A 13,732-nucleotide genomic window follows, 5' to 3' on the forward strand; every position below is an offset into this window, starting at 1 on the left:
CCCAGTGACAAATGTGGTGTAAAGCAGGACAGAGAGGCTGGAGGCCCCAGGTGGGCCCTGTGAACTGCTGCTCCAGGCCAAGGATGAGGCTTCGGCCTAGGCTTAGGATCAAAGCAGCCTCCAGGGGCCTCCAGATGCTGAGTCCCTGCTTCTGGGATTCCTGGGACAGAACCTGTAGGTGCTGAGCACGCCTCCCACCCGGCGGTGCGAATCTCTGTCTCGGTCTCTCTGTATTGGCTGTGCCAGGCACTCATGTCATGGAAGGTTCTGGAAGAATGGTGGTGACAGCCGTTGGTGTGAACTCCCAGACGGGCATCATCTTTACCTTGCTTGGAGCTGGCGGAGAGGAAGAGGAGAAAAAGGATAAGAAAGGTAAGGCCGCATTGACCTCCAGTCCCCGGCGCCGATGAGAGCCGGCCCCTCTTCTACGCAGCTCACGCCTTCTTCTTCGCCTGCCTGCTGGCAGGCCCCTGCTGGCCCCCTCCCTGGCTCCAGCTCTGGCTTGGCTCGGGCTCTGGCTCTGGCTCTAGAAGAGCCAGTCCTCAGAGGCTGGGAAGACATACCGTCTCTTCTGATTCCTTTCAGGGACCCCTCTTCTGGAGTCTTTGCCCCAGAGCCAGCAGGACAGGGGTCCCCCAGTTCTGTGTAAAGACAGCTTCCCTCAGATGGCTATTCCCCAAAGGCTTTGGAACATGTTTGCCAGGATAGGGGAAGTGCCCTGCCTCACTTAGTAGGGATGGGATCAGAGGGACAGGGGCCAGCCACCCCGGCTTAGGAGAATGTTGCTGGCGGGGTTGGGGGGGGTTGTGCCCACCCTAGGGAGTGCCCGACTGCCACGCTGAAGTGCTGAGGCCAACGTAGCAGCTAGGGAATGCAGGTCATACAGCCAGAGGTGGAGGGATCCCAAGCAGAAGGGACCCCAAAGGACGTCCAGGGCCAGAGGAAACTGGGATGGGCAGGGTCCCTCACTCCAAGGAAAAGCAGTATTGAGGGACAGATGTCTTCTGAGAACCCAGCTCTGTAGCCATCCTGACCTCCCTGCTGCCTCCTCCTGCCTCTGCTCTGAGCCCTAGCCATGGCCAGTGTCCCCTCCAGTCCTCAGAACTTACAAAGCTACAGAACTGCCCTCAGCATCCACACCCCTGTCCCGGTCCCTCAGATCAGGACCCCATTCTCTTCTGTGATGCAAGCCTGCACCTGCTCACGACTCACCTTGCTCTGACCTGGGTCTCCCCTCAGGCTGCTCCTGTAGTCAAATCAGGTGGGGAGCGGAGTCTGCTAGATGTGTTCCTCACCTCTGAGTGAATCCACCAGGGCCCACTTAGAAGTACAAAGAAACTGCACACATGCAGAGAGAGCGTGTGCTGAACCTGCAGCCAGGGCCCCTAGGCTCCGTTAGATGCTGGGGCTGGTGAGCTGGGCAGGGGACAGAGGAGTGCCAGTCACCGGCCCCACCTCAGGCAGTCAAGGCCGCTGGGCCTGAAGAGCAGCAGGCATCAGCTTGCCCAGCCCCAGCAACACGGGGACAGGTCAGTATGAGGAAGGACATACTAGTGTCCTTGACCACCCTGCTCCTGGAGGTGGTAAGGGAGAAGATAGATGAGCTGCTGTTGCTTAGAAGCTCCCGTGGGCCCTGTCCACTGGGACCTTCCAGCTCCTGACTGGCCACGCCCACCCCTCACAGCCAACTGACATATGGATGAACCCTCATCCACCTTTGCCACACCCAGCCCCCTCTCCCTGCAGGACTTGGCCCAGTGCCTCTCCACAGTAAGCATCGTGGGGTCCACAAGGGGGTGAGTGGGTGTCGACACCCTCATGGCTAGTTGGCAGGGCATCCCTTCCACACTCCTTCCTAAGCCCCTCCTCTTCAACCTTGACAAAACCCCTGCAGCCCCCACCCAGGTCCCTCCCCGCCTCAGATCCTCTGCCCGCGCATCCTTCTCCAGCATCCCAGGCTGGGCTACTTAGGAGTCAGACGGAGGACTTCCACCAGCCAGCTTCCTGGAGAAGGGAAACCCTAAGGGGGCCCTAGAGAGGGAGCAGAGCTGGCTAGACTCAAGGGAGGGGGCAGCAGCACCCATGAGCCCTCACTGAGGTCTCAGCCCAAGGCTCTGGACCACTGGAGACAGGAATGTGGCCACAACCAGTGCCTTGCCCTCACTGCATCCTGACCCCATCTATCAGCACACATTCCCTGTCCACCTGCTGCCCCCTCACCTGTTTCTTGCCTTTTGGCCTTGATTCCTAACCACCCTTCTCCTTGGGCTGCCCTCCTTCCCCTCCTCAGCTCCTGTCCCTCTTCAGGCAGAGCACAGTCCTCCTCTTCCTGTAGTGTTCATCCCAAACCTCCCTCCCTTCTCCCTGGCCCTGTCTGCAGCCTAGGTCCTCTGGATCTGTCCTTCTGGGCCATCACAGCCCCAGGGCTTCTAGCAACAGCTGCTCATTTCACTGTATCGTCACCATGTGTCTAGAGGTGTCTCCTCTCCCCTCAGAAGTCTCCTTCACCTCGGAACTTCCCTGCACTCCCACCCCCAGGGGTCCTGGGCAAGGAGGACCCAACCCACACCCTACAGAGGGCCTCTCCCTCCTCCCTGGGGCCCTCAGACCAAGACCAGGCCCCACAACCTGGGAGTCACCTGGCATCCTGTCTGTGTTCGTGGATCCCCAGTAACATGAGCTATTGGGTGGTGGCTCCCAGGTCAGCCCACATGCCCCTTCTGTCCCCAGGTTGGTCATCTCTGGATTTGGCCACCTCCCATGTGGCCCCCAGGAGGAACTGGGGTACAGAGCCGGGCCCCTAGCATAGCTTCCGGCTCCCTGCCGCAGTCCCCTCACCTGTCAGGTCTCCTGGGCCCTCCCAGAGTTGCAGTCCCTCCTGCCCTTGGAAATCAGGGGCTTTACCAACAGTTTACCTTGGCCTTGGGAAGTTGGTTACTGCACAGTCCCTGACACCCAGCTGCAGGCTTTGTGGTTGCCGAGCACTTCAGGGAGCTCCTGTGTTTGAGTAACAGTTGTTGGCTGCAGGGGCTATAGAGGAGGCAGCCTGGGTCGTTGCCCTCTCAGATGCACTCACCCTTGAGCCCCCAACCCATCCCATGTTCCTGCTTCTCCCTCCAGCGCTAGGTGCCCGGCACCCAGCTGGGCGTCCAGAGCCCAACAAATTCCTAGAGTCTCTCACCTTTGTCCCTTTAAAGTACACATAGATCTAACTGCGGGTCATGCTATAGAGAAAGCTGATCTCTAGGCCACCAGAGAACCATCTAGGTAAACTCCTTGTGCTGGTTTGGGGGGGTGAAGGAGGGAGGGGGCTTCTCAAGGTGGTAGAGCTGGGATCAGACACCTGGCAGCTCTCACTCCCTGTGGTGATGACCCTTCCAGAAATCTCCCACTGACACTCATCTATGACCCAGGGTCCATCCAGGGCTGGCTTTGGGAGTTCACTGCAGGGCTGGGGTCAAGGCCCAGTGGGGAGCCCTGGCTAGGGGTCCCGCTCAGGAAACCCAAGTGCTTGTGGTGCCCATGTGCCGGTAAAAGGGCATCAGCATGAGCCTGGGACAGGGCCCTCCTCCCCTCCCTCCCACCTTTCCCCTGTGCTCACTGCCGCACTGTCTGTGCCCTGCTGTCCTGTGTGCATGTGTCAAGGCCATGTGAATGTTCTCAAGTCTCCGTGTCTGTCGTTCCTTTTCCATTGTAGGCAAGCAGCAGGATGGGGCGATGGAGAGTAGCCAGACCAAAGGTAATGCAAGCCCCGTACTCAGGGTGGGGTGGGGTGGGGAGGATGGATGGGTGAAGCATGGGGTAAGGGTCCGCCTGCTTCACTTGCAGGCGCATCACCTATAGACCAGGCATCCTGGTGAGGGAACTGAGGCTCAGAGACAGTGACTTGCCCAAAGACTAACAAGGCCTGTGGGTTTCCAAGTTCAGCTGCCTTTCTGTTGGGCAGCCATCTGAGGGGCTGAGGCCTGCTGTCTTCTCAGCCCCAATGCCTGCTGGGAGCCAAGCCTCTGTGGCTGGGATGAAGGCTTGTTAACGGTCGGTCATAGGCATTGGGACTGCAAAGGTAGCTAAAGCACTGTCCCATCCCTCAGAAAGGTTACAGTCCAGAAAGACGGACCTGGAGGCAGTACTCAAGTACAGCGTGGGACCCAGGGACCAAAGAAAGGGTCAAACAAGAAAACCAGTGTTCAGAGCATAGCTGGGTTTGAGAAGGCATTTAGGGCAGGGTGACAGTCTGATGGCTATGGCCCTGGGTTGGGACAGGGAGTGACAGTCAGTGGGGCATGAAGCTAGAGCGGCCTAGCAGGATGGACCCTTGACTGTCTCTGAGGCCATGGGCTGTGGCCTGAGGCCCTTAGGAAGAAGACACCAGTGTGTAGTCTCAGGCAGGCCAGGGAAGAAAGGATAGGTAGAAAGACTGGAGCAAGAGGGCACAGACAACACAACAAGGTGGCAGGAAGCACGCAGAGGTAATGTCTGGGGTACCAAGAGCCCCTCTGGGTGAGGACAAGAGCGGTGAGGCAGAAAGATGAGTGGCAGAGTTGGGTGCCCCCCTCTGGGTGGGAGATGGACAGGATCACAAGGGGCAGTGCAATTGGACACCCACAGGCCACAGAATATGTGAGGTTGACAGAGGTGATGGAGGCAGGGTGGGGACACACCACCATCACCACCTTGTCAGGAGCGCAGGGCAACTGGGGAAGCCATGAGGGGGCCGCTTGTTCCAGAGAGGAGACAGGGAGGTGGCTGAAAGAGTTTCAAAGGAGTATTTCCAAGAAAAGAGAGGTACAAGACTTGCCTAAGGCAGCTCGCTCAGTTAATAACCTCCAGCAAGCAAAGACCGGGCTGAGGAGAACGCTAGTAATTAGGTGGGGACCTGATGGAAGTCCAGAGGCTGGCAGGAAAGAGACAGCCTGAGCAGGAAGCAAGAGAGGAGTGTGCAGGGGTTACTGAGCCTCTCTGAGGGAAGCAGGGAGGTGGCTGGGACACCAGTGGGCCAATAAGTCAGTCAGCTCAGGGTTCTAGAATGTTCCTTGGGCTCCAGGCCTCTGCTCTCAGGTATTGAAATTTGGGGCGTTCCAGGACTGGCCACCCTGTCTGTGTGCCTAAGTTACTCGTGCTTGTGTCTGTCTTCCCTTCCCCTGTGAGGCCTCAAGAGAATCATCTCCACCCCTCCCAGGAGGGTCTGGGCTGCCAAGGACAGAGGGGGAAGAGGAGGTAGCCCCTGCGCTGTGTGGCACTCAGAAATCAGAGAAACCCCCTGAACCTCATGTCCTCTCATATGGCATGGCATGTCTTTCCCTACGAAAGCCCCTTGTAGCTGTTACCCCAGCCACGGGCCCTAAACTTGGCTGTGGGGCTCCTCTATATGCAGCTAAGAAGCAAGATGGGGCAGTTGCCATGGAAATGCAGCCTCTGAAGAGTGCGGAGGGTGGGGAGATGGAAGAGCGGGAGAAGAAGAAAGCCAGCGTGCCCAAGAAGGAGAAGTCAGTCCTGCAGGGCAAGCTCACCAAACTGGCCGTGCAGATCGGGAAAGCAGGTGAGAGCTGCAGAGGGACGGCCCAGGGCCCACGGTCAGGCAAGGAGGACACCAGGTCTCCTGGACATGAAGCTGGGCCAAGGAGAGCAAGTGGGAAATAGATGTGCCAGGTGGTATGGGCCAGGCAACAAGGGGACAGGCCAGGGGTGGACAGTGGCCATCAGGGTGAGCATGGATTCTAAACCTTCCGTAAGGCCTGGGACAGGGAGCACCTCCCTGGACTCAGCTCAAGCTGGTGCTAGCTGCAGCGTCCCTTACTTCTTCCCTCTTGCCTTCTCCCTTTCTTGCCCCTGCCAATCGCCTTTCCTACCCCCACCCTCTGTGGTCTCTGTTGTGGTTGGGCAGGGCTGGTGATGTCCGCCATCACCGTCATCATCCTGGTCCTGTACTTTGTGATTGAGACCTTCGTCGTCGAGGGCCGGGTGTGGCTGGCAGAGTGTACGCCGGTCTACGTGCAGTACTTCGTGAAGTTCTTCATCATCGGTGTCACTGTGCTGGTTGTGGCTGTCCCGGAAGGCCTGCCCCTTGCTGTCACCATCTCCTTAGCTTACTCTGTCAAGGTAATAATACAAAACACAGTAGTACAGAGAATCCGTGATACCAGGATACAGACCCCAAAACTGGGGTGTGAAGCCAGTAGGCACATTGGAAGCAGTGAGGGCTAGAGAAAGTTTGGGATCCATCACTCAGGGGAAGAGCGGGGAGGCTGAGCTAAGACCCAAAACTGAACTTGGCCAATCCTTCCCCAGCCGGCTTCCTGGGCACCGTGAGATGAGCCAGGAAGCTGGTGGGCGGTGGGATAGATCTGGCATCTGCAGAATGAGCACAAGGAGCACAGCAGGGCCAGGGAATTGAGGGCGCTGGTGACGCTTACAGGGGTGGGGGCAGGAGAGAGTCCCACTGGGAGACAGTGGACAGAGCATGGCAGAGATGGGGGCCCTGCAGGGCCAGCAGGTGACCTGAGAGGGCATCGTGGGTAGGGGAGTGATCCTGGGCAACAGGGAGGGCCTGGGTGAGCTCCGAGGGGAGTGGCCTCCCAGAGTTGGCCAGTCGGCCTGTCTGATGAGAGTCCTTATGCCTTACAGGCCTGCTGCCTAGGTTTGACCACCACCCTGCAGCCACTTCAAACTGTGGCTTTGGGCACCGCTGTCAGCCCAGTGGTGAGGGTGCCTGCTGACCGAGGCCCCTCAGGCTATTAGTGCCACATGGAAAGTTGGTTGGGCACAGCAGATCATGCATGACCTCTGTGCCCTTTACAGAAAATGATGAAGGACAACAACCTGGTCCGCCACCTGGACGCCTGTGAGACGATGGGCAATGCCACAGCCATCTGCTCGGACAAGACGGGCACGCTCACCACCAACCGTATGACCGTGGTCCAGTCCTACCTCGGGGACACCCACTACAAAGAGATTCCGGCCCCCAGTGCCCTAACCCCAAAGATCCTTGACCTCCTGGTCCACGCCATCTCCATCAACAGTGCCTACACCACCAAAATTCTAGTGAGCCAAGAGTGGGGTTGGGACGAGGGAAGGGGCCCGGCTGGGGGTGCCGCGGGAGCTGTCGCCAAGGGCTCAGTAGGCTCTCTTAAGAACTTCTGACCAGAGCTATAATTGTCCCTGGGGTGCTGGCCACCCTCCCCTCGTCCCTGGCCCCTAGTACTCCTGCCCTGGCTGCTGGTTCTGGAAGCTCCTTCCAAGCCCAGTGAATGGTGGGCAACCTGCCTGTTTAGTCCACACTGGAAGCCCTCCTCGGCTCTCTGCCGCCACACCCTAGAGACATGGTGACCGTGGCCGGGCTGGGGCCCCAGGGGTAGCAAGGAGGGTGTACTTGGGCCCCCGGCTCCATGCTGGTCCACCTCACCTCGCAGCCTCCAGAGAAGGAAGGTGCCCTCCCGCGCCAAGTGGGCAATAAGACGGAGTGTGCTCTGCTGGGCTTCGTCCTGGATCTGAAGCAGGACTTCCAGCCTGTGCGGGAGCAGATTCCGGAAGATAAGCTTTACAAAGTGTACACCTTCAACTCGGTCCGCAAGTCCATGAGCACGGTTATCCGCATGCCTGACGGCGGCTTCCGCCTCTTCAGCAAGGGTGCCTCGGAGATCCTGCTGAAAAAGTGAGTGGATCACAGGAGCAAGCCCAGGGCTGGGGACACCAGGGGCTAGGAGCTTGCTGAAGCACTCAGGCCTTCTGGTTGATCAGTTCAAGGTGCTATGTTCAATCTTAATTGCAGGTGGGTGTAGCCCACCATCCTATGCGGGAGTAGAACAGGCAACCTTGTTGTTAGGAGTACGTGCTCTCACCAGCTGAGCCATCCTGCCACCTGTTGGCAGCTCGGCAGCAGCTCAGCTCGGGTGCAGCTTGCTGGCCCATGTGGGAATCGAACCGGTGACGCTATTGCTCAGAGCTCGCACTCTTAACCAACTGAGCCACTCGGCCAGCCCCTGAGCATAACATTTTTAAGGTTCATCCGTCATAGCATGGATCCGTGCTTTATTCCTTTTCATGGCTGAATAATATTCCACTTCATGGCTAAACCACATTTGGTTTATCCAGCCATCCATGACAGACACTTGGGTTGCTTCCACCTTTTGGCTACTGTGAATCATGCTGCTAGGAACATTCCTATCCACATTTTTGTTTTCAGTTCTCTTGTATATACAGAAGGTGCCAAAAAAATGTATACACATTTAAAGAAAGGATAAAAACTATTAAAATTGTAATACTCAATATATACCAATAAAAAAAGATGAATGCAAGTCACGTTTGACTTCTGCAATTACAAGAGGTGCTTAAAGTGGTTCCCATCAGTGTCCAGACACTTCTGATGATGGCGAACTACCACTTGAGCAACGTTGGCCGAAGTGTCCACTTGTATACATTTTTTGGGGGCACCCCTGGTATTCCTAGGAGTGGAATTGCTGGGTCATGTGGTAATTCTGTGAATAGCTTATTGAGGAACCACCATAGTGTTTTCCACAGCAGCTGTACCCACCAGCAATGCATGATGGTTCCAACATCTCCTCATGCTTGCCAACATGTGTTACTTTATGATCATCATCATCATCATCATCATCACCATCACCATCCTAGTGGATGTGAAAGGGGTCCTCATGATGGTTTTGATTGGCATTTCCCTGATGACTGGTGATGTTGGCACCTTTTCATGTGCTCGTTGGCCATTTGCACATCTTCTCTAGAGAAATGCCTATTTAGGTCCTTCACCCATATTTGATTTGAGTTGTTTGTCCTTTTATTGTTAAGCGCTGTAAGAATTCTCTACGTATTCAGGATACTAGATCCTTAACACATATCTGATTTGTAAATATTTTCTTCCATTTTGTGGACTGTCCTTTCACTCTCTCGATAGATTTTGTTTTTCTTTTCACTCTTGATCCATCCTTGAATGCGCAAATGGTCTCTCATTGTGAAGTCCAGTTTATCTCTTTTTTCCTTTTGTTGCCTGTGCAGGGTTTCTTTTACAGTGATGAAAATGCTCTAAAGTTGGCTGTGGTGATTCACAGTTGCACAACTCTGTGACTATACTAAAAGCTACTGAATTGTACATTTTTAAAGGGTGAATTATGTGGTGTGGGAATTATATCTCAACAAAGCTGTCAGAAAAACGGAGGGGAGAGCATGCAGTTCTGCCTCCAAGTGCCCCAACACCCCTAAGCAGGATCAGCCTCCACACCTCCCCTTGGCTCTGGCCTCTCTTCCCCAGTATTGCAGCAGCTCCACCCACCCGCCCCTCCCCACCTGCACATCGCCTACTACAGAGCCATCTTCTAAGATGTGACCTGATTGTGCCTCCACATTCATAGGGCTTCCTTCCGGGAAGCCTTCCGGGCCCTTCAGGATGCAGTCCTCAGCAGGCTATCCGGGGCTCCTGGCACCCCCACGACCACCGAGTGTGACCCCCACTGGCCCTGTCCTGGCCTCTGCTGACCACTGCCCCGCCCAGAATGCTCTCCCTGAAACTTCACCATGCACAGCCTCCCCACCATGGTGCAAAGGCCGCCTCCTCCCTGAAGCCATCCCTAATGGGTCTCAGTGGGTGTGGCAGTTAGACTTGGAGAAGCACGGAACAGGGCTGTTGTTGGACACTGGACTCCAACTCTGGCTTCACTCTTGCCTGATTGTGTGAATGTGAGCAAGTAACTCCCCTGCCCCAGGCCTCAGTTTCCCCTGTGACATGGAGATAGCAGGAATACGTACCTGCTGCGTGTGTTGTGAGAATTATACAAGTAAATCCATGCCAGTTTTTACTGTGATCTTGGTTCCTCTTTCCTTCTTTACTCCCCCAGCATGTCTGCCTCTGAAGCCCTTGGCTCCTCTTCCACACCTGAATCCTGCCAGCCCTCCCCATTCCAGCCCTTCTGAGAAGCTTCCAGGGTCACCAGAACTTGTGATGTAGTTGTTGCCTTGTCATGGCCTGCTCAGTGGCATCCAGTTTTCTCCAGTGTGCCACACTCTTGCCCTAAAGCCCAGCAGAGCAAGGGTGATATATCCCAATTCCCGTAGAGCCTGTGAGGAGCTGTGAGGAGCCCCGCGCTCCGGCCTCCCACCAACCTACTACCCTATACCAGCCTAGGAGTTTCCGGCTCCTGGGGCTGCCAGAACAAAGGACCATAAACCGGATGGCTTACAACAACAGAAATCTATTTTCTCCCAGTTCTGGAGGCCAGAAGTTCAAGATCAAAGTGTGGGCAGGGTTGCACTCCCTCCAAAGCCTCCAGGGAAGAGTCCTTCCTTGTGTCTCCCATCTTCTGTTGTCACTGGCAATCTTTGGCATTCCTTAGCTTATAGACGCATCACTCCAGTCTCTGCTTCCATCCCCATGGCCTTGTCCTTGTGTATGTCTGTCTCTATGTGTCCTCTTTGGTTTTTATAAGGACACCAGTCATTGGAGTGAGGGCCCACCCTAAGCCAGTGGACCTCACCTTAACTTTGCAACCACCCTATTTCCAAATCAGGTCACATTCTGAAGTTCAGGGAAAAACATGAATTGGTGAGGGACAGACGACTTGGCCCCATGCAAACAGAGTGCCTCCCTCCTTGGAGAAGCCTCTGCCATGTCAGATGGTGGCTCAGACCCAAGGCTGCCCAGACTCTCAGCTAGCCGGGCTCCCCTTGCTCTGTCCCCTCCCCAGGTGCACCAACATATTAAACAGCAACGGCGAACTGCGCAATTTCCGCCCTCGGGACCGGGATGACATGGTGAAGAAGATCATTGAGCCAATGGCTTGTGATGGCCTCCGCACCATCTGCATCGCCTACCGGGACTTCTCTGCCACCCAGGAACCTGACTGGGACAACGAAAACGAAGTCGTGGGTGACCTCACCTGCATAGCTGTCGTGGGCATCGAGGACCCTGTGCGGCCCGAGGTACCCATCCACTCTTTTGGGAGCAGCCTGGGTTGTCAGAATGGAAAGAGGGGCAGCCCTTCTTCTCATCTGGCCTCCACGGTGTGGCCTTTGGACATAAATGCAGGAGAGAACTGCCCCTTTCTCTTGCCTTCCCGGCTGTCACACCGCTTCCTGCCAGAGTTATATGTAGAGCAAACTGACCATGTACAGGAGTCTGGAAAGGTGGGCAATGGCAGAGCTCCAGGGAGCATGGCCACTGCACCCCAGATCAGACCCTCTATGGTGCACTTGATGTTCCTTGTCCTCTTCCCCTTGCACTCACATGGAGGCTCTGTCCTCCCTGCTGGAATGCCCCCTCCTGGTTGGCCTCCAGGCCCAGCTCAGGCTCTGCCTCCATCAAGTGAGAAAGAGCAGCAGTTAGAACTTCAACAGCTGTGACACACACAGGACTGATGGAGGGAGAGGGAGGAGCCAACACGAATCCCAGGGCTTTGCTTTGGAGAAGTGAGTGGATGGCGCTGCCATCACCAGGCTGAGAAGTCCAAGGGGACAAAGGCTTGGGAAACGAAGCAGGGTAGTTGTTGGTCGAGTGTTTGAGTGGGGCCAAGTGAGGTCCGGGACATCCCTATGGAGATGTGAAATGGGTAGGTGGCTGTGGGAGTAGAGAGCTCAGAGCAATGGTCCTGGCAGGAGACCTTCCCAAAATGTCTTTATGAGTGATATCTTGGGGAAGGTGTGCCGCTAGAGCAGAGGAAGGAGGAACCTTCAAAGGAGACTGAAAGGAAGGGGCCAAGCAGGGAGGGGAAACTGCCAGAGCCATGTGACCTAAGGAAGGAGGCAGCTTAGCACAGCCCCAGCAGAGGCAGGCCCTTGACATTGGGAAGTCATTGGAGACTTTGACTGGAGCAGATTCTGTGGGATGATGAGGCAGGGAGCCAGCACATGCAGATAACTTTCCCGAGACCTTTTCTGAAGAGAAACAGGGCAGAAGCTGAACATAATGGAGAGTGAAGGACTGATGGGGAGGGTGGTTTGTCCTTCAAGATGGAAGATCTTTCAGGGAGGGGGAGCCTGCCAGGGCTGGTCCTGGAGTGGAGTGCCAGTGGCTGCTGTAGCACACCAGGCCCCGGAGGGAGTGTGTGAGGCACAGGAGGTGCAGGTTGCCAGGGGCAAGGAGGAACCCTCTCTCTCCTCCCAGGGCCTCTCCAATGACACCCACCTCATGTCAGAAGCAGGTCTACCTTGACCCCGCTGATGAGCCTGAGCACGTGTATGTTTACCATCAGCCCTGGGGGGTGCTGAGACGAGGGAGGAAAAGCTTCTGGGCTATCCTTCAGGAGACAGGCACTCCCACACTAGATCACATACGAAAGACCCACAATTCAGAAGGCAGTGCTTGCCACATCTACACACCTGTCACAGGTCATCAGCGATGACATGTCCCCAGATCCAAGGAGACTGGGACCACCATGTGCAGAGAGGGAAGCAGATGGTGGCAGAGGGGAGGGGAGAGACTTCCAGACAGAGCAACAGGCTCAGGGAAGGGGGCAGGGAGAGAGGGTGCTGCTCAGGGCAGCAGGGCCACCTCCGGGGACACGGGGGCCAGGCCTTTCCCTTCATTGGACCAGGAAGAAACTGAAGAAAAGAGCAGAGGAGGGTTGTGTCCGCACAGTGAAGCTGAGTCATAAAGCCATGTTGCCCTTGCATAGACCTGATGGCCTCCTCCTTCCAAATGGAACAGTTCACACACACACACCTGCCCCCTGTCATGGCTAAAGGCCCCTGGCTGGTGTTCAGTGCCACTCCGAGGGTGGTGGGTGTCCCCTCCTTACTTCCTGGGAGGTGTCTGCAGTGGCAACTCTAGACTTGTCCACCCAGCTTGCTGGGACTGCATGACGCCGCCAGAAAGCTGGAGCTCCTTTGGAGTGTGTCACAGACCACGGAAGGTGACATTTCTGGATTCCCAGGGCCCTGGCCAAGGCCATTTCTCCACCATCATAACCAGCCCGCCCTCCCCTTCCACCAATGGAAGGAGGGGTGTGAAGCGTGAAGCAGCTCTTGGCTGCACTGCATAAGGAGCCATTCTGGCCTGATTCCCTGGGCCAAGGAGCCCTACAATCTGGTAGCAATATTTGTTGAACGAACCACAGCTGAGTCATAGATGCAAGGCCGGGGGCCTTCGACGTATTTGTAGATCTTCTGGTCCAAGTCAGCTTATTTACAGAAGTGCTCGTGAGGCCAGACTGGGGGTGACAGGAGAAGATGGAACTATCTAGAAGGGCTGCACATGGGTGCTGTGAGGCCCAGCTGTTCTTCTGCTCAGCACGCTTCTCAGAGTGGGATGTTATTCTTTTTGTAAGTTTTCATCTTAAAACATGTGGGACACAAGCACAAGTCCCTCAAAGGGTATAATGAAGGCCCAGGGGCAGAGGCTGCCAGCAGGCAGAAGCATGGGGCAGGAGAGGCCCGAGGCCAGTCAGTGACGGCTGCTTGTTTCAAATCCAGAAATGGCTTTGGTAGCAGGGCCCAGGGAAAGGGTTTCAGAGTGGCTGAGTGAGAGTCTGCACAGCAGATGGCACCCACACGGCAAGGCTGGGGAGGCCAGGCAGACCCTCATGGAGACCAGCCAGCTGAGTGTGGGCCAAGGAGGGAGCAGCCAGGGCCCAGCGGAGTCCTGGGTGCTGATGCAGGCAGGAGGGTGGGTGGGGTTCTGTTAAACCTTGGAGGCCCGGATGGCTACAGCCAGAGGAGGGCAAAAAGGCCCTGGAGGCAGGCTCTACTAATGTTGAGCAGGCTGGGCCAGGACTGGGCTAAACGGAGGCAAGTA

The 13,732-nt window shown here is 56.2% G+C and overlaps 1 protein-coding gene across 7 annotated transcripts in view; it reads left to right on the forward strand.

Annotated features, from left to right (window-relative positions):
- The window catches only part of ATP2B3 (ATPase plasma membrane Ca2+ transporting 3), a 70,412-nt gene that overhangs the window by 26,156 nt on the left and 30,524 nt on the right, over positions 1 to 13,732 (forward strand). For 4 of the 7 annotated variants that reach the window (XM_019664298.1, XM_019664294.1, XM_019664296.1 and 1 more), the window contains exons 6-12: positions 247 to 372; positions 3,698 to 3,739; positions 5,375 to 5,539; positions 5,885 to 6,099; positions 6,799 to 7,041; positions 7,410 to 7,651; positions 10,689 to 10,923. In XM_019664298.1, coding sequence (XP_019519843.1) covers positions 247 to 372; positions 3,698 to 3,739; positions 5,375 to 5,539; positions 5,885 to 6,099; positions 6,799 to 7,041; positions 7,410 to 7,651; positions 10,689 to 10,923 — 1,268 coding nt within the window. The remainder of the gene's footprint in view (positions 1 to 246; positions 373 to 3,697; positions 3,740 to 5,374; positions 5,540 to 5,884; positions 6,100 to 6,798; positions 7,042 to 7,409; positions 7,652 to 10,688; positions 10,924 to 13,732) is intronic. The other 3 variants (XM_019664295.1, XM_019664297.1, XM_019664299.1) reach the window with 1 other exon arrangement.

This window comes from Hipposideros armiger, unplaced genomic scaffold (genome assembly GCF_001890085.2).
Source record: "Hipposideros armiger isolate ML-2016 unplaced genomic scaffold, ASM189008v1 scaffold_419, whole genome shotgun sequence".
NCBI lineage: Eukaryota > Metazoa > Chordata > Mammalia > Chiroptera > Hipposideridae > Hipposideros > Hipposideros armiger.